The sequence below is a fragment of the Salmo salar genome, chromosome 05 (assembly GCF_965601325.2).
Source record: "Salmo salar chromosome 05, fSalSal1, whole genome shotgun sequence".
Lineage (NCBI taxonomy): Eukaryota > Metazoa > Chordata > Actinopteri > Salmoniformes > Salmonidae > Salmo > Salmo salar.
Window position 1 is genome coordinate 75,306,232 of NC_138295.1, and position 24,566 is coordinate 75,330,797.

At 47.0% G+C, this 24,566-nt stretch overlaps 1 protein-coding gene across 3 annotated transcripts in view; it reads left to right on the top strand.

The window, feature by feature from the left end:
• Window positions 1-17,406, top strand: part of LOC106574626 (pyruvate kinase PKM) — a 34,853-nt gene extending 17,447 nt beyond the window's left edge. For 2 of the 3 annotated variants that reach the window (XM_045718851.2, XM_045718850.2), the window contains exons 2-12: window positions 2,351-2,515; window positions 5,061-5,152; window positions 5,284-5,415; window positions 6,250-6,436; window positions 7,053-7,326; window positions 12,776-12,926; window positions 13,424-13,576; window positions 14,032-14,198; window positions 14,311-14,377; window positions 15,195-15,309; window positions 17,001-17,406. In XM_045718851.2, coding sequence (XP_045574807.1) covers window positions 2,377-2,515; window positions 5,061-5,152; window positions 5,284-5,415; window positions 6,250-6,436; window positions 7,053-7,326; window positions 12,776-12,926; window positions 13,424-13,576; window positions 14,032-14,198; window positions 14,311-14,377; window positions 15,195-15,309; window positions 17,001-17,107 — 1,584 coding nt within the window. In that variant the 5' untranslated portion in view covers window positions 2,351-2,376 and the 3' untranslated portion in view covers window positions 17,108-17,406. The remainder of the gene's footprint in view (window positions 1-2,350; window positions 2,516-5,060; window positions 5,153-5,283; window positions 5,416-6,249; window positions 6,437-7,052; window positions 7,327-12,775; window positions 12,927-13,423; window positions 13,577-14,031; window positions 14,199-14,310; window positions 14,378-15,194; window positions 15,310-17,000) is intronic. The other variant, XM_045718852.2, reaches the window with a different exon arrangement.
• The last annotated feature ends 7,160 nt before the right edge of the window (window positions 17,407-24,566 follow it).

Sequence of the window (24,566 nt, forward strand, 5' to 3'; positions counted from 1 at the left end):
GTCAACCGCTGTTTAAAATCAATTTTTACGCCATTTTTCTCGTAGAAAAGCGATAATATTCCGACGGGGAATCTCCTTTTCGGCAAACAGAGGAAAAAATCACAAAGGCGGGGGCGGTCGGGTCACGCGCCTAAGCCCAGAGTCCCTTGATCGGCCACTTGAGAAAGGCGATAATGTGTTTCAGCCTGGGGCTGGGATGACGACATTCTGTTTTTTCCCGGGCTCTGAGCGCCTATGGACGACGTAGGAAGTGTCACGTTAGAGCAGAGATCCTTAGTAAAAGATAGAGATGGAAAAGAAGTTCAAGAAATGGTCAGACAGGCCACTTCCTGTAAAGGAATCTCTCAGGTTTTGACCTGCCATTTGAGTTCTGTTATACTCACAGACACCATTCAAACAGTTTTAGAAACTTTAGGGTGTTTTCTATCCATATGTAATAAGTATATGCATATTCTAGTTACTGGGTAGGAGTGGTAACCAGATTAAATCGGGTATGTTTTTTATCCAGCCGTGAAAATACTGCCCCCTAGCCATAACAGGTTAATGCGTTTGAGCCAATCAGTTGTGTTGTAGGGGTGGTATACAGAAGATAGCCCTATTTGGTAAAAAACCAAGTCCATATTATGGCAAGAACAGCTCAAATAAGCAAAGAGAAACAACAGTCCATCATTATGTTAAGACATGAAGGTCAGTCAGTCCGGAAAATTTCAAGAACTTTGAAAATTTCTTCAAGTGCAGTCGCAAAAACTATCAAGCGCTATGATGAAACTGGCTCTCATGAGGACCGCCACAGGAAAGGAAGACCCAGAGTGACCTCTGCTGCAGAGGACATGTTCATTAGAGTTACCAGCCTCAGAAATTGCAGCCCAAATAAATGCTTCACAGTGTTCAGGTAATAGACACATCAACTGTTTAGAGGAGACTGCATGAATCAGGCCTTCATGGTCGAATTGCTGCAAATAAACCACTACTAAAGGACACCAATAAGAAGAAGAGACTTGCTTGGGCCAAGAAACACGAGCGATGGACATTAGACTGGTAGAAATCTGTCCTTCGGTCTGATGAGTCCAAATTTGAGATTTTTGGTTCCAACCGCTGTGTCTTTGTGAGACGTAGACTAGGTAAACAGATGATCTCCTCATGTGTGGTTACCCCCATGATAAATCACTGTCATGATTTATTTAGAATTCAAGGCACACTTAACCAGCATGGCTACCTCAGCATTCTGCAGCAATACGCCATCCCAACTGGTTTGCGCTTAGTGGGACTATCATTTGTTTTTCAACAGGAAATGACCCAACACATCTCCAGGCTGTGTTAGGGCTATTTGACCAAGAAGGAGAGTGATGGAGTGCTGCATCAGAGGACCTGGCCTCCACAATCACCCGACCTCAACCCAATTGAGATGGTTTGGGATGAGTTGGACCACAGAGTGAAGGAAAAGCAGACAACAAGTGCTCAGCATATGTGGGAACTCCTTCAAGACTGTTGGAAAAGCATTCCAGGTGAAGCTGGTTGAGAGAATGCCAAGAGTGTGCAAAGCTGTCATCAAGGCAAAGGGTGGCTACTTTGAAGAATCTAAAATCTAAAATATATTTTGATTTGTTTAACACTTTTTTGGTTACTACATGATTCCATATGTGTTATTTCATAGTGTTGATGTCTTCACTATTAGAGAGTGAAGACATCACCGAGATTGCATTCACAGTAAACTGTGTATATGTCGGCTCAATAGGAAATGACCTTTACCTTTAAATTGTGCTACAGATTGAATGGAACCCCTATTACTGTACTGTAGGGTTTGTTTGTAAAGACACCAGCACCCAGACACACTGTGCATCTGATGTGTGTGTTCAATTAAAACAGACTCCAAATTAGAACCGTTTGTCAGATTGCTTCTTGTCTCCAGAATGTCACTGTATACGATTTCCATGTCAGGTTGTAAATGTCATGTAGTGGCCAGTCACAGCATCTGTCCTGTATGACAGTATGTTGCATGTCACGTGACGTCACCCCCCCCCCCCCCCCCCCCCCCCCCCATACACACACACACACACCCTCTCTTGAATGTCATTGTTCAGAATGCTGCATGATAACCTTCTCAAACCTTAGTTCTGTTAGTCTGAGGCCATCTCTCTCTCTCTCTCTCTCTCTCTCTCTCTCTCTCTCTCTCTCTCTCTCTCTCTCTCTCTCTCTTCCTCTATATATATATATATTCAAAAGGTTTACATTACCAAAGTAAGTGGAATAGACAAAAAACAAAAAGGGAAATAAATCATCAGAAATTAACAGTAAACATTACGCTCACAAAAGTTTTAAAATAACATAGACATTTCTCTCTCTCTCTTAGCTCGTATCAGACGTTACTCTGACGTCATGCCCCTCCCAGACTCCTTCATCCAGAAGCAGCAGCTGGACGCCAGCATGGCCGACACCTTCCTGGAACACCTGTGTCTGCTGGACATCGACCAGGAGCCAATCACAGCCCGCAACACAAGCATCATCTGCACCATCGGTGAGTTAAATAACTAATCATCTGCACCACATGTCAAAACTCATTCCACGGAGGGCTCAGTGTCTGCGAGCTTTCACTCTACCCTTGTACTTGATGGATGAATTCAGGTCACTAATTAGTAAGGAACTCCCCTCACCTGGATGTCTAGGTCTTAATTGAAAGGAAAAACCACAAACCTGCAGACACTCAGCCCTCCGTGGAATGAGTTTAACACCCCTTATCTACGCCATCGGTAAGTTAAATAACCAATCAGCTACACCATTGGTAAGTTAAATAACCAATCAGCTGCACCATCAGTGAGTTAACCTCTCTGGGGTAGCGTCCCACTCGCCAACAGCCAGTGAAATAGCAGAGCGCCAAATTCAAAAATAACAAGAATCTCATAATTCAAATTTCTCACACATACAAGTATTATACACCATTTTAAAGATACACTTCTCATTAATCCAACCACCGTCTCTGATTTCAAAAAGGCTTTACGGCGAAAGCATACCATTAGATTATGTTAGGACAGCACCTAGACAAGACAAACCACACAGCCATTTTCCAAGCAAGGAGAGGCGTCACAAAAACCAGAAATACAGCTAAAATTAATCACTAACCTTTTATGATCTTCTTCAGATGACACTCCCAGGACTCAATGTTACACAATACATGTATGTTTTGCTCAATAAAGTTCATATTTATATCCAAAAAACCCATTTTACATTGGCGTGTAATGTTCAGAAATGTTTTGCCTCCAAAACTGCCGGTGAATGAGCACATAAATTTACAGAAATACTCATCATAAACATTTATAAAATATACAACTGTTATGCATAGAATTAAAGATAAACTTCTCCTTAATGCAACCGCTGTGTCAGATTTCAAAAAAACTTTATGGCGAAAGCACACTTTGCAATAATCTGAGTACAGCGCTCAGTCACCAAAACAAGCCATACAGATACCCGCCATGTTGTGGAGTCAACAGAAGTCAGAAAATTCACTTACCTTTGATGATCTTCATCGGAATGCACTCCCAGGAATCCCAGTTCCACAATAAATGTTTGTTTTGTTTCGATAAAGTCCATATTTATGTCCAAATACCTCCTTTTTGTTTGCGTGTTCAGTTCACTATTCCAAATGCAGAAGGCGTATGCACTAAGTCCAGACGAAAAGTCAAAAAAGTTGCATTACAGTTTGTAGAAACATGTCAAACGATGTATAGAATCAATCTTTAGGATGTTTTTATCATAAATCTTCAATAATATTCCAACCAGACAATTCCTTTGTCTTCAGAAATGAAAAGGAACTCAGCTCGCTCTCACGGCCGCACGCATGACTGAGCTCATGCCATTCTGTCAGACACCTGATTCCAATAGCTCTTATTCTCTCCCCATTCACAGCAGAAGCCTGAAACAACGTTCTGAAGACTGTTGACATCTAGTGGAAGCCTTAGGAAGTGCAATATGACCCCACAGACACTGTATATTGGTTAGGCAATCACTTGAAAAACTACAAACCTCAGATTTCCCACTTCCTGGTTGGATTTTTCTCAGGTTTTCGCCTGCCATATGAGTTCTGTTATACTCACAGACATCATTCAAACAGTTTTAGAAACTTCAGAGTGTTTTCTCTCCAAATCTACTAATGATATGCATATCCTAGCTTCTGGGCCTGAGTAGCAGGCAGTTTACTCTGGGCATGCTTTTCATCCAGACGTGAAAATACTGCCCCCTACCCCAAAGAAGTTAAATAACCAATCAGCTGCACCATCGGTAAGTTAAATAACCAATCAGCTGCACCATCAGTAAGTTAAATAACCAATCAGCTGCACCATCGGTAAGTTAAATAACCAATCAGCTGCACCATCGGTAATTTAAATAACCAATCAGCTGCACCATCGGTAATTTAAATAACCAATCAGCTGCACCATCAGTAAGTTAAATAACCAATCAGCTGCACCATCGGTAAGTTAAATAACCAATCAGCTGCACCATCGGTAAGTTAAATAACCAATCAGCTGCACCATCGCTAATTTAAAAAACCAATCAGCTGCACCATCAGTAAGTTAAATAACCAATCAGCTGCACCATCGGTAATTTAAAAAACCAATCAGCTGCACCATCAGTAAGTTAAATAACCTTTTGTTTTGTGTAGCTTGTGTAGGTAGACCCGTGTGGCTCAGTTGGTAGAGCATGGCGCTTGCAATGCCAGGGTTGTGGTTTAGATTCCCACGGGGAACATGAACAAAAAAAGTATGAGAATCAATGCACTCACTACTATATGTCTCTCTGGATTAGAGTGCCTGCTAAATGTAGGGACAGTATAGGTAGGCCCTCTGATTCTTTCATTATGGCCACGCAGAGTTAACCTAGGGTAGAACTGTATGGGCTACGGGTTGGAGCTCAGTAGATCTAGGTTGGTGTAGTGTTGGCTGGCAGGCTGGGTATTGGTGATTGGCATCCCACTGACTGCACTATTGATGATGTATCAAAGTGGATTGATTGACCAATGAACTGCTGGACAACCCGTGGTCTCTGTTGTCTCTTGTTCTCTCTCTCAGGGCCTGCGTCTCGCTCCATCCCCAAACTGCAGGAGATGGTGAAGGCAGGAATGAACATTGCTCGACTCAACTTCTCTCATGGCTCTCACGAGGTTTGTTTGTCTCTGTCATAACCTGTCTCGCAAGTAATCACTGATCTGACACAACTGTCAATCATATCAGTTTAGTAACAGCTATTCTCTCTCTCTCTCTCTCTCCCTGTCTCCCTGTCTCCCTCCTTCAGTACCATGGTGAGACCATCAAGAACATCCGGGAGGCGGTCGAGACCATAACCACTGACCCTTTATATTACAGGCCGGTAGCCATCGCCTTGGATACCAAAGGCCCTGAAATACGCACAGGCCTGGTCCGAGGGGTAAACCAGCATTTCATTACTACTTAACATTCTATCCAATGGGCTTACATTCCCTACATCCCGACTGGTCAGTAGTCCAGTTTAGGGTGAGGATCAACAGACCAGGAGAGTGTGACCAGTGTTGACTGACCATGCTGGTTGTTTTGGGGGTGTTCTATCCTGGACACAGACACAGACTGTGCAACAGTATCAACAGTAGTGAGAAAGATGCTTTCTCAGCATCAGAACAGGACAAGTGTTTGGGCACCAGAGGAGGCTGGTGGGAGGAGCTATAGGACGGGCCCATTGTAATGGCTGGAATGGAATAAATGGAACGGTATCAAACACATCAGGCATATGGACACCACATGTTTGACTGCGCTCCATTTATTCCATTGTAGCCATTACAATGAGCCCGTCCTCCTATAGCTCCTCCCACCAGCCTCCTCTGCTGGGCACTGATCTGTTTGTTATAGCACCAGTCCTGCCAATGGAAAGTTCAATATCCTTTAGAAATGTCTGCTACATTCTATATGTTCTATGTGTGAGGAAGATAAGGCAATGTGTGTGTGTGTGTGTGTGTGTGTGTGTGTGTGTGTGTGTGTGTGTGTGTGTGTGTGTGTGTGTGTGTGTGTGTGTGTGTACGTCTGCATGCCATTTCTTACTAGCACTGACTTTGCTGATAGCTACTTTATTGAGGAAAAGTTTGACTTACTATATGACAGTGATGTGTGGTTGTCCCACCTAGCTATCTTAAGATGAATGCACTAACTGTAAGTCACTCTGGATAAGAGCATCTGCTGAATGACTGAAGTTAAGATGCGTGTGTTATTCTGTGTGTCTCTGTGTGTGTAGACTGCAGAGCAGGAGGTGGAGCTGGAGCGTGGGGCCAGTGTGCGTGTGGTGACAGGGGAGGGGGACAGGGACAGGACGGATGGCAACGTCATCTGGGTGGACTACCCCAGTCTGCCTCAGGTCCTGGAGAAAGGAGGAAGGATCTACATCGACGACGGACTCATCGGACTAAAAGTCCTGGAGACAGGTAACACATCATTTAACACACACATACATTCTCTCACACACACACACACACACTCTCACACACACACACACACACACACACACACACACACACACACACACACACACACACACACACACACCACACACACACACACACACACACACACACACACACTCTCACACACACACACACACACACACACTCACACACACACACACACACACACACACACACACACACACACACACACACACACATGCACACAAACATACTGCATCTAAACACATTACTGGAGATACAGTGTTGGTTACACATACAGTGGTTCTTCCTTTAAAAGTTTTGAGTTTACGTCGCAACCGTTTGTGGTAGATGGTGGCAGATTGTGGTAAATTGCATCATTCTGGCAACAATGGCTGACACTTAAATAACACGCCATAGAATTCTGTGGCACCCCGCAAGCTGTGCTGCAGTATGCCGCAACTTTTAAAGGAAGAACCACTGTACATGATCATACTGCACAGTCCTGGAGATAGACAAGCCATAAACAACTATAAACAAATAAACATTCTCTACTTCTGTCTCATGATCTGTTCTCATGACCTCCCTTCCTTCTCTCCCTCTCTCCTCTCTCCAGGTCCAGACTGGGTGGAGGCACTGGTAGAGAGTGGCGGTGTTCTGGGCAGCCGTAAGGGGGTCAACCTGCCGGGGTGTGACCTGGTGGACATGCCCGCTGTGAGTGAGCGTGATGAGGGGGACCTGAGGTTCGGCGTGGCCCAGGGGGTGGACATGGTGTTCGCCAGCTTCATCCGCTGTGGCCAAGATGTCAGGGAGGTCCGACGGGCCCTGGGGCCCTTCGGAAAGGACATCAAGGTGGTCAGCAAGGTGGAGAGTCGCCAGGGAGTACATAAGTGAGTGTGTGTGGAGGAGGAGACAGAGAGAGGAAGAGACACACACACACACACACACACACAGAGTCAACAACATGAATAGAATAACTTTCATTGAATGAGTAGCTTTACAGTCTCAGATTTACACATGAACAGCGCGTATCTTCAGCCTCAGTAGATGGATACGCTGCTGTCAATGCCTGTCGTTGGCCTTGGAACCACATGACTCCTTCTGTATCTCTAACAATAAGATTCTATAATCTACAGTACATACAGTAAGACAACCTTATTCCTGAATTATTTCCCCCCTTTATTTAACTAGGCAAGTCAGTTAAGAACAAATTCTTATTTACAATGACGGCCTAGGAACAGTGGCTTAACTGCCTTGTTCAGGGGCAGAAGAACAGATTTTTACCTTGTCAGCTCAGGGATTCGATCTTGCAACCTTTTGGTTACAAGTCCAACGCTCTAACCACTAGGCTACCTGCCGCCCCAAGTTGAATGCTCTACCAGCTAGAATAGAGGAAGTATTCAGAGTAGGAGATCTAAAAATGTTTGTTGTTGTTGACCAGATACTATGCTATTTCACAGTAAACAAATGATCAACTGACTCAGCATGCTTATAGAGAAGGGCACTCAACATTCACGGCACTCACACAAATGACTAATGATTGGCTGAGAGAAATTGATACTAAAAAGATTGTGGGAGCTGTTTTGTTAGTCTTCAGTGCAGCTTTTAACATTATTGATCATAATGTTCTGCTGGAAAAACATCTGTGTTATGGCTTTACACCCCCTGTTATACTTTGGATTAGAGTTACCTGTCTAACAGAACACAGGGTGTTCTTTAATGGAAGCCCCTCCAACATAATCCAGGTAGTCGGGCATACCTAGGGCTCTGGCGGTCATGAAATGTTGTCAGCTGGTGATTGTCAAGCAAATAACTGCCAGTCTCACTGTAATTGACCTTTAATTGACATAAACATGTTTAGCATCTATTGTACTGTTATTAACATAAACACGTTTAGCATCTCCTGGCTTCCACATAGCCTACAAGCCACTGAGGAAGACCTTTGGAACATCTACATTTTAAAAAGTCTAATAAATCCATGTAATATAACTTACACCTTCACAATAAATCCATGATTTATTTTAGACAGGTCTAAAGAATCATGATATGAAGAAAATGTAGTCTATTTAAGAAGAACAGAGTAGCATACTCTGAGTTGTCCTTATGTTAGGTCCTGATCTGGCTATGCCATATGGCTGTGGGCTACACTAGTTCATTTAGCAGACAAGATTTGCTTAGAATTCTGTGGCATTATGAAGAATACAATTGAACATAGCTCAATAAAATAGAACGGATATTTTCTACAAACAATTGTGGCTATTCTGTGTTGAACGGTTAACAAAGAAACTGGTCCTCCTATATGCTTAATTTAGAGTTATTTGTGCAACTTTAGTTGTAATACAACTGTTGGGCTATATGTTTAGATTTGAAATACATTCTGAGGCTGCATGATAGGACTCTGCTTTCTTGACATCGCTATCAACAAAACAAGTCCTACAGGCTCTGGTTTTATAGCACCAGGACTACTGCTCAGTCATACTGTACGGCCAAGTGCCACAAAGAGGGACATAGGCAAATTACAGTTGGCCCAGAACAGAGCAGCATGGCTGGCCCTTAAATGTACACACAGTGCTAACTTCAATAACATGCAGGTCAATCTCTCCTGGCTCAAAGTAGAGGAGCGATTGACTGCATCACTGCTTGTCTTTGTGAGAGATATTGACGTGTTGAAGGCACGGAGCTGTCGGTTCAAATGACATGCACACTGCTCAGACACCCATGCATACCCCACAAGGCATGCCATTGCCACCAGGGGTCTCTTCACAGTCCCCAAGTTCAGAAAAGACTCTGGGAAATGCATAGTACTACATAGAGCCATGGCTACATGGAACTATTCCACATCAAATAACTCAAGGAAGCAGTAAAATCAGATACCTTATGGAACAACGCGGACTGTGAAGAGACACACACACACACACACACACACAGGCACTCACAAACGCATACGCACAGGCATGCTAACACACTCACTCTACACACACGTACATTGTAATATTGTTTTATTGTGGTATTATACATTTTGTATTGTAGTTACACTGCAGTATACAGTACCAGTCAAAAGTTTGGACACACCTACTCATTCCAGGGTTTTTCTTTATTTTTACTATTTTCTACATAGTTTTTGATGTTGTCACTATTATTCAACAATGATCAAGGCGAACTGGCAACAGACAAACAGAGAACACAAGGTATAAGTACACTGGGGATAATGGAGAAGATGGGCGACACCTGGAGTGGGGTGGAGACAAGCACAAAAACAGGTGAAACAGATCAGGGTGTGACAACTATGAAATAACACATATGGAATCGTGTAGTAGCCAGAAAAGTGTTAAACAAATCAAAATATATTTTAGATTTTAGATTCTTCAAAGTACCTTGATGACAGCTTTGCACACTCTTGGCATTCTCTCAACCAGCTTCAGGAGGTAGTCACCTGGAATGCATTTCAATTAATAGGTGTGCCTTGTTAAAAGTACATTTGTGGAATTTCTTTCCTTCTTAATGCGTTTGAGCCAATCAGTTGTGTTGTAACACGGTAGGGGTGGTATACAGAAGATAGCCCTATTTAGTAAAAGACCAAGTCCATATCATGGTAGGGCAGCTCAAATAAGCAAAGAGAAATGACAGTCCATCATTACTTTAAGAGATGGAGGTCAGTCAATCCAGAAAATGTCAAGAACTTTGAAAGATTCTTCAAGTGCAGTCGCAAAAACCATAAAGCGCTATGATGAAACTGGCTCTCATGAGGACCACCACAGGAAAGGAAGACCCAGAGTTACCTCTGCTGTAGAGGATAAGTTCATTAGAGTTACCAGCCTCAGAAATTGCAGCCCAAATAAATGCTTCACAGAATTCAAGTAATAGACACATCTCAACATCAACTGTTCAGAGGAGACTGAATGAATCAGGCCTTCATGGTCGAATTGCTGCAAAGAAAAGGACTAAAGGACACTACTAAAGGACACCACGAAGAGACTTGCTTGGACCAAGAGACACGAGCAATGGACATTAGACCGGTGGAAATGTTTGTTTCCAACCGCCATGTCTTTGTGAGACACAGAGTAGGTGAACGTATTATCTCCGCATGTGTGGTTTCCACCGTGAAGCATGGAGGAGGAAGTGTGATGGTGTGGGGGTGCTTTGCTAGTGACACTGTCAGTAATTTATTTAGAATTCGAGGCACACTTAACCAGCATGGCTACCACAGCATTCCACAGCGTTACGCCATCCCATCTGGTTTGCGCTTAGTGGGACAATGACCCAACACACCTCCAGGCTGTGTAAGGGCTATTTGACATTGAAGGAGATTTATGGAGTGCTGCATCAGATGACCTGGCCTCCACAATCACCCAACCTCACCCAATGCATTCCAGGTGACTACCTCCTGAAGCTGGTTGAGAGAATGCCAAGAGTGTGCAAAGCTGTCATCAAGGCAAAGGGTGGCTACTTTGTAGAATCTAAAATCTAAAATCTATTTTGATTTGTTTTACACTTTTTGGTTACTACATGATTCCATATGTTATTTCATAGTTTTGATGTCTTCACTATTATTCTACAATGTAGAAAATAGTAAAAAATAAATAAAAACCCTTGAATGAGTAGGTGTGTCCAAACTTTTGACTGGTAGTGTATATACAAAAGTATGTGGACACCCCTTCAAATGAGTGGATTTGGCTATTTCAGTCACACCCATTGCTGACTGATGTATAAAATTGAACACACAGCCATGCAATCTCCATAGACAAACATTGGCAGTAGGATTGCCTTACTGAAGAGCTCAGTGAATTTCAACGTGGCACCGTCATAGGATACCACCTTTCCAATAAGGCAGTTTGTAAAATTTCTGCCCCACTAGCGCTGCTGTATTGTGAAGTGGAAGCGTCTAGGAGCAACAACGGTTTAACCGCGAAGTGGTAGGCCACACAAGCTCACAGAACGGGACCGCCGAGTGCTGAAGTGCATAGAGCGTAAACATCGTCTGTCCTCAGTTACAACACTCACTACCAAGTTCCAAACTGCCTCTGGATGCAACGTCAGCACAAGAACTGTTCGTCGGGAGCTTGATGAAATGCGTTTCTATGGCCAAGCAGCAGCACACAAGCCTAAGATCACCATGCGCCATGCCAAGCTTCAGCTGGAGTGGTGTAAAGCTCGCCGCCATTGGACTCTGGAGAAGTGGAAACGCGTTCTCTGGAGTGATGAATCACGCTTCATTATCTAGCAGTCTGACGGATGAATCTGGGTTTGGCGGCTGCCAGGAGAACGCTACTTGCCAGAATGCATAGTGCCAACTGTAAAGTTCGGTGGTGGAGGAATAATGATCTGGGGCTGTTTTTCATGGTTCGGGCTAGGCCCCTTAGTTCCAGTGAAGGGAAATCGTAATGCTTCAGCATACTATGACATTCTAGACGATTCTGTGCTTCCAATTTTGTGGCAACAGTTTGGGGAAGGCCCTTTCCTGTTTCAGCATGACAATGCCCCCGTGCACAAAGCGAGGTCCATACAGACCCCCATTGAACACCTTTTGGATGAATTGGAATGCTGATTGCGAGCCAGACCTAATAGCCCAACATCAGTGCCCGACCTCACTAATGCTTTTGTGGCTAAATGGAAACAAGCACCCGCAGCAATGTTACAACATCTAGTGGAAAGCATTCCCAGAAGAGCGGAGACAGTTGTAGCATCAAAGGGGGGACCAACTCCATATTAATGCCCATGATTTTGGAATGAGATGTTTGTCAAGCAGGTGTCCACATACTTTTGGTAAGGCAGTGTATGTTTTATGTATTATAACATTATATTGTATCTCTGCGATCATAACAGACACATTCCCACTGACAGCGAAGTGATGGATAACCACGTCACTGATAACCACGTCTGGATGTTATAGATCTATAATCACACTGACAGCTGACAGCAGAGTGATGGATGAGGATGTGTCAGAACTATATAGGATCTGGATATACCCATATGGCTGTCTGTCTATGAATATGTCATCATAAGTCATGTCTACTTCTCTCCTTCCTCCTCCTACCCGCCCCCTCCATCTCCCTCCCTCCCTCCCTCCCTCCCTCCCTCCCTCCCTCCCTCCCTCCCTCCCTCCCTCCCTCCCTCCCTCCCTCCCTCCCTCCCTCTACCCTCCCCCTCCATCTCTCTCCTCCCTCTCTCTCCTCCCTCCCCTCTCTCTCTCTCTCCTCCCCCTCTCTCTCTCTCTCTCCCTCTCCCTCTCTCTCCCTCCCTCCCTCTCTCCCTCTCGGTCTCTCCCTCTCTCTCTCCCTCTCTCTCTCTCTCTCTCTCCCTCCCTCTCTCCCTCTCTCTCTCTCGCTCTCTCTCTCTCAGTTTCTTGGAGATCCTGGCGGAGAGTGATGGGGTGATGGTTGCCAGGGGCGACCTGGGCATAGAGATCCCTGCAGAGAAAGTCTTCATCGCTCAGAAGATGATGATCGGACGTTGCAACTCCGCTGGCAAGCCTGTTATCTGTGCTACACAGGTCAGAGGACACACACACACACACACACCTACTCACACACTCCTGGAGCCATGTTGAGTGTGTTGTATGGTACAGCTTTTGACTCAGAGTGACAGCATTATAGCAGGTTTTCTATAAAAGGTCAAAATGCACACATACACATGCAGACACACACACACACATAAATACTTCAGGGCATGAAGATCAGGGCGGGGCCAAACAACATACACACGCAGTTGGGATGTGTTACATAGGATATTAGCAATAGGACACAAAATATAATGATGATAACATAGATACTGTCTCTCACAGACACACACACATAGACCCGACACAAACACTCCTCAGTCTCATGTTCTCTCTGTCTCCTTCATATTGACTCATATGGCTAGACTCTGTGTGGAGTCTCACGAATATCAATAACCATCCCTCCCCATCACTCTACCCATTCTATTCTCAGTGTCTTCTCTCATGTTGCCCAACCACATCCCTTGTGTGCTGATGTGTGTGTGTGGTAGATGTTGGAGAGCATGGTAGCCCACCCCAGGCCTACGCGTGCGGAGGGCAGTGACGTAGCTAACGCAGTGTTGGATGGAGCCGACTGTGTGATGCTCTCTGGGGAGACGGCTAAAGGACTGTTCCCTGTCGAGTCTGTGACCATGATGCACTCGGTCAGTGTGTGGAGAGTAGAAAGTCCATTCTATTAAATAATCATTTGGTGGGTGCTTATATTTGTCCTATTTCACACGTGTACAAGTGTGTATTATAGATGTGTAAATTGGAAATGTGTTTTTCGATATATCCCAACTCCCACTGAGACACCCTCAGAGAGTGAGGTCACGGCCAGCCATTATCAACGGTGACCCTGGAGCAATTAGGGTGGTTTACCCCGGGCACGTCGACATATTTTTCACTTTGTCGGCTTGGGTATTCAAACTAGCGACCTTTTGGTTACTGGCCCAACGCTCTAACCGCTAGGCTACCTGCTGCCTGTCAAAATTGGAGAGTTGGGCTGTAGGACACTTTCAAGGAATCAAAATGTCTGACAAATTTAGATTTTGCGGTGACCTATCCCTTTAACCATTTCCCCTTCCTCTTTGTCACACCACACCACACACACCTACAGATCTGCAGGGAGGCGGAGGCGGCCATCTTCCAACAGCAGTTGTTTGAAGAGCTTCGTCGTCTGACCCCTCTGTCCAATGACCCTACTGAGGTCACTGCTATAGGGGCTGTAGAATCCTCCTTCAAATGCTGTGCTGGAGCTGTCATAGTACTCACTACTACTGGCAGGTATGCTGTTATACACACACACATACACACATACTGTACATGCAAACACACACATGCTCACTGACTCCAACCCTCTCCCTTTCTGCTCGTTCTAAACCTCTCTCTCTCCCAGGTCAGCCCAGCTCCTGTCCCGGTATCGCCCACGCTGTCCCATCGTCGCGGTAACACGAAGTCCTCAGGTGAGATAGAATACTGGCCCTCTACGAGTCCCAACCCCTAAGGTTAGGTTTAGGATTGTTGTTTGATATGTGGTTGTAGCCTGTAGAGTGGGGCTGTTACCTGCCTCCCTCAGGGTAAAGGTAAAGGCTGTTACCTGCCTCCCTCAGGGTAAAGGTAAAGGCTGTTACCTGCCTCCCTCAGGGTAAAGGTAAAGGTTGTTACCTGCCTCCCTCAGGGTAAAGGTAAAGGCTGTTACCTGCCTCCCTCAGGGTAAAGGTAAAGGCTGTTACCTGCCTCCCTCAGGGTAAAGGTAAAGGCTGTTACCTGCCTCCCTCAGGGTAAAGGTAAAGGCTGTTACCTGCCTCCCTCAGGGTAAAGGTAAAGGCTGTTACCTGCCTCCCTCAGGGTAAAGGTAAAGGCTGTTACCTGCCTCCCTCAGGGTAAAGGTAAAGGCTGTTACCTGCCTCCCTCAGGGTAAAGGTAAAGGCTGTTACCTGCCTCCCTCAGGGTAAAGGTAAAGGCTGTTACCTGCCTCCCTCAGGGTAAAGGTAAAGGCTGTTACCTGCCTCCCTCAGGGTAAAGGTAAAGGCTGTTACCTGCCTCCCTCAGGGTAAAGGTAAAGGCTGTTACCTGCCTCCCTCAGGGTAAAGGTAAATGCTGTTACCTGCCTCCCTCAGGGTAAAGGTAAAGGCTGTTACCTGCCTCCCTCAGGGTAAAGGTAAAGGCTGTTACCTGCCTCCCTCAGGGTAAAGGTAAAGGCTGTTACCTGCCTCCCTCAGGGTAAAGGTAAAGGCTGTTAGTTTGGGTGGACTGATGCGGTGTGTGTTCTGTCTCCAGGTGGCCCGTCAGGCCCAGCTGCTGAGGGGTGTGTTCCCAGTGCTGTTCCACCCCCTTCCTGCCCCCGTCTGGGCCGACGATGTAGACAACAGAGTCAACTTCGGCATGAACATAGGTCTGTGTGTGTTGAAGGGGTGTGTGTGTGAGAGAGAGAGAAAAAGAGTGGGAAAGATGGGGAGAAAGTGGGAAAGATGTGGAGAAAGTGGGAAAGATGGGGAGAAAGTGGGAAAGATTTGGAGAAAGTGGGAAAGATGGGGAGAAAGTGGGAAAGATGGGGAGAAAGTGGGAAAGATGTGGAGAAAGTGGGAAAGATGGGGAGAAAGTGGGAAAGATGGGGAGAAAGTGGGAAAGATGGGGAGAAAGTGGGAAAGAGAGAACGTAGGTTTAGTGTCATATGGATGTTATTCATGTCTCTTTTCACTATCTCACTGTGTCTGCCTCCCCCTTCCACCCTCCCCCACTGTCTGCCTCCCCCTTCCACTCTCCCTCACTGTCGGCCTCCCCCTTCCACTCTCCCTCACTGTCTGCCTCCCCCTTCCACCCTCCCTCACTGTCTGCCTCCACCTTCCACCCTCCCTCACTGTGACTGCCTCCCCCTTCCACCCTCCCTCACTATGTCTGCCTCCCCCTTCCACCCTCCCTCACTGTGTCTGCCTCCCCCTTCCACCCTCCCTCACTGTGTCTGCCTCCCCCTTCCACCCTCCCTAACTGTGACTGCCTCCCCCTTCCACCCTCCCTCACTGTGTCTGCCTCCCTCTTCTACCCTCCCTCACTGTGTCTGCCTCCCCCTTCCACCCTCCCTCACTGTGTCTGCCTCCCCCTTCCACCCTCCCTCACTGTGTCTGCCTCCCCCTTCCACCCTCCCTCACTGTGACTGCCTCCCCCTTCCACCCTCCATCACTGTGTCTGCCTCCCCCTTCCACCCTCCCTAACTGTGACTGCCTCCCCCTTCCACCCTCCCTCACTATGTCTGCCTCCCCCTTCCACCCTCCCTCACTGTGTCTGCCTCCCCCTTCCACCCTCCCTCACTATGTCTGCCTCCCCCTTCCACCCTCCCTCACTGTGTCTGCCTCCCCCTTCCACCCTCCCTCACTGTGACTGCCTCCCCCTTCCACCCTCCCTCACTGTGTCTGCCTCCCCCTTCCACCCTCCCTCACTGTGACTGCCTCCCCCTTCCACCCTCCCTCACTGTGTCTGCCTCCCCCTTCCACCCTCCCTCACTGTGACTGTCTCCCCCTTCCACCCTCCCTCACTGTGACTGCCTCCCTCTTCCACCCTCCCTCACTGTGACTGCCTCCCCCTTCCACCCTCCCTCACTGTGTCTGCCTCCCCCTTCCACCCTCCCTCACTGTGACTGCCTCCCCCTTCCACCCTCCCTCACTGTGTCTGCCTCCCCCTTCCACCCTCCCTCACTGTGTCTGCCTCCCTCTTCCACCCTCCCTCACTGTGTCTGTCTCCCCCTTCCACACTCCCTCACTGTGACTGCCTCCCCCTTCCACCCTCCCTCACTGTGACTGCCTCCCCCTTCCACTCACCCTCACTGTGTCTGTCTCCCCCTTCCACCCTCCCTCACTGTGTCTGCCTCCCCCTTCCACCCTCCCTCACTGTGTCTGCCTCCCCCTTCCACCCTCCCTAACTGTGACTGCCTCCCCCTTCCACCCTCCCTCACTGTGTCTGCCTCCCCCTTCCACCCTCCCTCACTGTGTCTGCCTCCCCCTTCCACCCTCCCTCACTGTGTCTGCCTCCCCCTTCCACCCTCCCTCACTGTGTCTGCCTCCCCCTTCCACCCTCCCTCACTGTGTGTAGGAAAGGCCAGGGGCTTCTTCAAGACAGGTGACATGGTGATCGTGGTGACCGGCTGGATCCCTGGTTCTGGTCACACTAACATCATGAGGGCAGTCCACGTGCCCTAAACACTCTGCTCCTATTGGATACTACCACTGACTGACAGACAGGCCCACCAATCCTAAGTGGCACATAGCCTAACAGACACACTAACTGGAACGCTAACTACATAGATAGCATAGAACTAGAATTAATACATTTCCCTTATGTGGAGATGAAGTACATAAACAAAACAACAGTTTAGAGATTACAATGAAAAGTCAATATTGATTTTAATCTTGTCTTAATGTTTTTGTGTGTTTATTAATTTCTGTCTTGGAAGCACTGCCTCTCTCCAAATAAAGCTTGGAGCATAACCTCATCATAACATGGTGTGACGACTGCCTTTCTCTCTCTCTCTGTCATTATGGAGGTCAGGCAGTGAATTATCAGACAATTAACATGCAGTCTAACGAGCTACTATCTGCTAGTCCTCATTGCTAGGTTAGTTATATCCGGTTATGATGATGACACGCATAACCAATCAATTATGGAGATAACTATCAGACATCACTACATCTCCCCTTTTCTGAGAGAAATCCAGACTATACATCCACACTCTTATCCAGAGCGACTTACAGTAGTGAATGCATACATTTCATGCATTTGAATTAAAAAAAAAATATTTATTTTTATTTTTTTTATTTTTTTGTACTGGCCCCCCGTGGGAATCGAACCCACAACCCTGGCGTTGCACACACCATGCTGGCGTTGCAAACAATAACATATATTTTTAGTAACATAGAAACATACGTTTTCTGTTTCTTTAACATCGACAATACACATAACTGTGTCATCTAGGACATGGGGGTGGACAGCCATTTGCCCACAGCAACATAAGGATCATTCTGCCTTGAAACAGTTGCTGTTCCTATACCTCTTGCTTTTTTCTCAAGTGTCTCTGAACCTCAGTGGTAGTTTTACCTCTCCACCTCTGGAGGTCATTCTCACCAGTTGTGGTGAGGCTGGCTGAGGTGGTGGACTGAGTGAGGGGATGGGAGTTAGATGGCTCACTGGTAGACTGGGTGACTCTTTTGTTGTTCTCTCTGGAGTAGGTGACTCTTTTGTTGTTCTCTCTGGAGTAGGTGACTCTTTTGTTGTTCTCTCTGGAGTAGGTGACTCTTTTGTTGTTCTCTCTGGAGTAGGTGACTCTTTTGTTGTTCTCTCTGGAGTAGGTGACTCTTTTGTTGTTCTCTCTGGAGTAGGTGACTCTTTTGTTGTTCTCTCTGGAGTAGGTGACTCTTTTGTTGTTCTCTCTGGAGTAGGTGACTCTTTTGTTGTTCTCTCTGGAGTAGGTGACTCTTTTGTTGTTCTCTCTGGAGTAGGTGACTCTTTTGTTGTTCTCTCTGGAGTAGGTGACTCTTTTGTTGTTCTCTCTGGAGTAGGTGACTCTTTGGTTGTTCTCTCTGGAGTAGGTGACTCTTTTGTTGTTCTCTCTGGAGTAGGTGACTCTTTTGTTGTTCTCTCTGGAGTAGGTGACTCTTTTGTTGTTCTCTCTGGAGTAGGTGACTCTTTGGTTGTTCTCTCTGGAGTAGGTGACTCTTTTGTCGTTCTCTCTGGAGTAGGTGACTCTTTGGTTGTTCTCTCTGGAGTAGGTGACTCTTTGGTTGTTCTCTCTGGAGTAGGTGACTCTTTGGTTGTTCTCTCTGGAGTAGGTGACTCTTTTGTCGTTCTCTCTGGAGTAGGTGACTCTTTGGTTGTTCTCTCTGGAGTAGGTGACTCTTTGGTTGTTCTCTCTGGAGTAGGTGACTCTTTTGTTGTTCTCTCTGGAGTAGGTGACTCTTTTGTTGTTCTCTCTGGAGTAGGTGACTCTTTTGTTGTTCTCTCTGGAGTAGGTGACTCTTTGGTTGTTCTCTCTGGAGTAGGTGACTCTTTTGTCGTTCTCTCTGGAGTAGGTGACTCTTTGGTTGTTCTCTCTGGAGTAGGTGACTCTTTGGTTGTTCTCTCTGGAGTAGGTGACTCTTTTGTCGTTCTCTCTGGAGTAGGTGACTCTTTGGTTGTTCTCTCTGGAGTAGGTGACTCTTTGGTTGTTCTCTCTGGAGTAGGTGACTCTTTTGTCGTTCTCTCTGGAGTAGGTGACTCTGGTTGTTCTCTCTGGAGTAGGTGACTCTTTGGTTGTTCTCTCTGGAGTAGATTACTCTTTTGTTGTTCTCTCTGGAGTCGGTGCGTCTTTGGTTGTTCTCTCTGGAGTAGGTGACTCTTTGGTTGTTCTCTCTGGAGTAGGTGACTCTGCAAAAGCCTGAAGGTGTCGCCTGTTTCTCTGGGCGATGGTGCCGTGTTCAGTTTCCACAACGTAGGATCTCGGCTCTGGAGATTTGCTGATGATAACTGCTGGTGTTTTCCATCCTTTCTCTCCGTCCAGCTTGACTCTGACACTCTGTCCAGGGTGTAATTCCAGTAGGGGGCGCACTGTATGCCTCCTGTTATAGAAGAACTGGTAAGCTTGTTTGGCTTTCTGGTCCTACTGTTTAACAGTGTTATGGCTGAAGCGTTTTGGTTGGAGTTTCCCATCCAGCACGGGGACCGTCGTCCGTATCTGACGTTCTGTCATGAGTTGTGCTGGGCTTGCTTCTGTTGCGCTGATGGCTGTGGCTCGGTAGCACATCAGAGCCATGTGTAGGTCTGGTTGTTTAACAATTTGATTAGCTGTCTGTACAGCTCTCTCCGCAGCTCCATTTGTCTGCGAAACATACTTCTTTATGAACTCCTTGAACTCAGTGCAGACAAACTGAGTAGCATTGTCGCTAACGAGCTCGGTAGGTATCCCCCATCTTACAAACATACCTTTGAGGCGGGTGATGACCTGCTGACAAGTGGTAGTGGACAGGTGAGCTATTTCTACGTCCCTTGAATAGTAGTCCACCACTATGTGGTATTTCTACGTCCCTTGAATAGTAGTCCACCACTATGTGGTATTTCTATGTCCCTAGAATAGTAGAACACCACTATGTGGTATTTCTACGTCCCTTGAATAGTAGTCCACCACTATGTGGTATTTCTACGTCCCTTGAATAGTAGTCCACCACTATGTGGTATTTCTATGTCCCTAGAATAGTAGAACACCACTATGTGGTATTTCTACGTCCCTTGAATAGTAGTCCACCACAATGTGGTATTTCTAATGTCCCTAGAATAGTATCCACCACTATGTGATATTTCTATGTCCCTAGAATAGTAGTCCACCACTATGTGGTATTTCTATGTCCCTAGAATAGTATCCACCACTATGTGGTATTTCTATGTCCCTAGAATAGTAGTCCACCACTATGTGGTATTTCTAATGTCCCTAGAATAGTAGTCCACCACTATGTGGTATTTCTATGTCCCTAGAATAGTAGTCCACCACTATGTGGTATTTCTATGTCCCTAGAATAGTATCCACCACTATGTGGTATTTCTATGTCCCTAGAATAGTAGTCCACCACTATGTGGTATTTCTATGTCCCTAGAATAGTATCCACCACTATGTGGTATTTCTATGTCCCTAGAATAGTAGCCCACCACTATGTGATATTTCTATGTCCCTAGAATAGTAGTCCACCACTATGTGGTATTTCTATGTCCCTAGAATAGTAGTCCACCACTATGTGATATTTCTATGTCCCTAGAATAGTAGTCCACCACTATGTGATATTTCTATGTCCCTAGAATAGTAGAACACCACTATGTGGTATTTCTATGTCCCTAGAATAGTAGCCCACCACTATGTGGTATTTCTATGTCCCTAGAATAGTAGAACACCACTATGTGGTATTTCTATGTCCCTAGAATAGTAGAACATCACTATGAGGTATTTCTATGTCCCTGTCACGTCCTGACCAGCAGAGGGCGTATTGCTTAGTCTTGGTCAGGATGTGGCAGGTGGTTTGTGTTTGTTGAATGTTGTGTTGGTGATTGGGACTTCCAATTGAAGGCAGGTGTGTATAGTTGCCTTTGATTGGAAGTCCTATATAGGTGTGTGTGTTTGTCTTTGGGGTTGTGGGGAATTGTTCTTGCACTGCGTTTTTGTATGCCTGTAAGACTGTTCCTGTCGTGTGCATTGTTTTTCCAGTGGATGCTTTACCCCTTTTTTTTATTAAAACATGAGCATCCATATTCCCGCTGCGCCTTGGTCCTCCTTTCAACAGCACGAAGGATTTTGTGACAGAATTCCCCACCAAACCAGGACCAAGCAGCGGAAGAAGTCTGGCGAGGACTGGGGAACACGACAGGTAAGGGAGACCGAGAGGCACCCCCAAGATTTGTTTTAGGGGGGGGGGCACAAGGGCTGTTTGACGGGGCAAGACTGGAGTGCCAGTCAACAGTTACCAGAGCTGCCCGCCAGTCAACAGTCACCAGAGCTGCCCGCCAGTCAACAGTCACCAGAGCTGCCCGCCAGTCAACAGTCGCCAGAGCTGCCCGCCAGTCAGTCACCAGAGCTGCCCGCCAGTCAGTCACCAGAGCTGCCCGCCAGTCAACAGTCGCCAGAGCTGCCCGCCAGTCAACAGTCGCCAGAGCTGCCCGCCAGTCAACAGTCGCCAGAGCTGCCCGCCAGTCAACAGTCGCCAGAGCTGCCCGCCAGTCGTACGTCACCAGAGCTGCCCGCCAGTCGTACGTCACCAGAGCTGCCCGCCAGTCAGGAGCCGCCAGAGCCGCCCGCCAGTCAGGAGCCGCCAGAGCCGCCCGCCAGTCAGGAGCCGCCAGAGCCGCCCGCTAGTCAGGAGCCGCCAGAGCCGCCCGCTAGTCAGAAGCTGCCAGAGTGGCCCGACTGCCAGGAGATGCCAGAGTGGCCCGACTGCCAGGAGATGCCAGAGTGGCCCGACTGCCCGGAACTGCCAGAGTGGCCCGACTGCCCGGAACTGCCAGAGTGGCCCGACTGCCCGGAACTGCCAGAGTGGCCCGACTGCCCGGAACTGCCAGAGTGGCCCGACTGCCCGGAACTGCCAGGGTGGCCCAACTGCCCGGAACTGCCAGAGTGGCCCGACTGCCCGGAACTGCCAGGGTGGCCCGACTGCCCGGAACTGCCAGAGTGGCCCGACTGCCCGGAGCTGCCAGAGTGGCCCGACTGCCCGGAACTGCCAGGGTGGCCCGACTGCCCGGAGCTGCCAGAGTGGCCCGACTGCCCGGAGCTGCCAGAGTGGCCCGACTGCCCGGAGCTGCCAGAGTGGCCCGACTGCCCGGAGCTGCCAGAGTGGCCCGACTGCCCGGAGCTGCCAGAGTGGCCCGACTGCCCGGAGCTGCCAGAGTGGGAAGACTGCCCGGAGCTGCCAGAGTGGGAAGACTGCCCGGAGCTGCCAGAGTGGCCAGACTGCCCGGAGCTGCCAGAGTGGCCCGACTGCCCCGAGCTGCCAGAACCGGAGCCACCTCCAGAATATAGGTGGGTTGGGGAGGGGGGGTGTAGCACAGTGCCGTCGGTGACGGCAGCCACCCTCCCTTCCCTCCCTTTTTTGATTAGGGGTTATTGTTTGTTGGTTTTGTTGGGGTATTGGGGATTTTCTTGTGTTTTTCTTTTTTAGGTGCATCCCGGAGTCTGCACCTTGAGGGGGGGGGGGGTACTGTCACGTCCTGACCAGCAGAGGGCGTATTGCTTAGTCTTGGTCAGGATGTGGCAGGTGATTTGTGTTTGTTGAATGTTGTGTTGGTGATTAGGACTTCCAATTGAAGGCAGGTGTGTATAGTTGCCTTTGATTGGAAGTCCTATATAGGTGTGTGTGTTTGTCTTTGGGGTTGTGAGGAATTGATCTTGCACTGCGTTTTTGTATGCCTGTAAGACTGTTCCTGTCGTGTGCATTGTTTTTCCAGTGGATGCTTTACCCCTTTTTTTGAATTAAAACATGAGCATCCACAATCCCGCTGCGCCTTGGTCCTTCTCTCTAACATACGACATATTCGCTGAAGAGTACGACATATTCGGTGACAGTCCCTAGAATAGTAGGCCACCACTATGTGATATTTCTATGTCCCTAGAATAGTAGTCCACCACTATGTGATATTTCTATGTCCCTAGAATAGTAGTCCACCACTATGTGGTATTTCTATGTCCCTAGAATAGTAGTCCACCACTATGTGGTATTTCTATGTCCCTAGAATAGTAGTCCACCACTATGTGGTATTTCTATGTCCCTAGAATAGTAGTCCACCACTATGTGATATTTCTATGTCCCTAGAATAGTATCCACCACTATGTGGTATTTCTATGTCCCTAGAATAGTAGTCACTCTCTGTTTATCTAATATGCATAGTCACTTTAACTATACATTCATGTACATAGTACCTCAATTGTCCCGACCAACCAGTGCACCCGCACATTGGCTAACCGGGCTATCTGCATTGTGTCCCACCACCCGCCAACCCCTCTTTTTACGCTACTGCTACTCTCTGTTCATCATATATGCATAGTCACTTTAACCACACCTACATGTACATACTACCTCAATAAGCCTGACTAACCGGGGTCTGTATATAGCCTTGCTACTCTTATTTTCATATGTCTTTTTACTGTTGTTTTATTTCTTTACTTACACACACACACACACACACACACACATACACACACACACTTTTTTTTTCGCACTATTGGTTAGAGCCTGTAAGTAAGCATTTCACTGTAAGGTCTACACCTGTTGTATTCGGTGCACGTGACAAATAAACTTTGATTTGATTCTTGCCCTCTTGCTCACACAGGTCGGCTGGGATCTTCAGCCACAGACCCTTAGGTAACGGTGTCATGACAAGTGGTTCTCTCTTTTCAGTTGGTTTGTTCTCTGTACAGAACCTGCATGACAGAACCTGCATGACAGAACCTGCATGACATCACCTTTCTCGCGAAGTGGACGCTGATGTGCTCTGACTGGCGCAGGATTTGTGTTGCCCTCTCCAGTGTCAAGTCTGGCTCCAGCTGTAGCTTTTATGAAACATCACTGTCCATAATGCCAATCACAATACTGTCCCTTATTTGTTTGTCCTTTGTAGTTCCAAACTCGCAGTATTCAGCTAGCTCATACAGATTCCTCACAAAAGATTCCACTGTCTCTCCCCCTTCCTGAATGCGCTGTGGCAAAAAATGTTCATTCCGTTTTTCAATCACCATATCATAGTCGTATTAATCATTGTCATCAAAGGAGAATACATTGTAGACAATATCTGCATCTTTCCCCATTGCATAAAGTTGTGAATTCACCTGCACCACACCGGTCTCCTTATCCAGTTACGATGCCACTCAACTGGGAAAAGTATCCAGATAGGCCATGCTGACGGCTGCAAGAAATCAAACGGCTCTGGTGGGTTGAATTTTGACATTTTCCTCACTAATCGTCGGCGTGTGAGTTCTTTAATTGTGACACCATGTCATGATGGAGACCAGGCAGTGAATTATCCGGTTAGTTCTGTTTACTAACTCTTAAATCAGACAATTAACATGCAGTCTAACGAGCTACTATCTGCTAGTCCTCATTGCTAGGTTAGTTATATCCGGTTATGATGATGACACGAATAACCAATCAATTATGG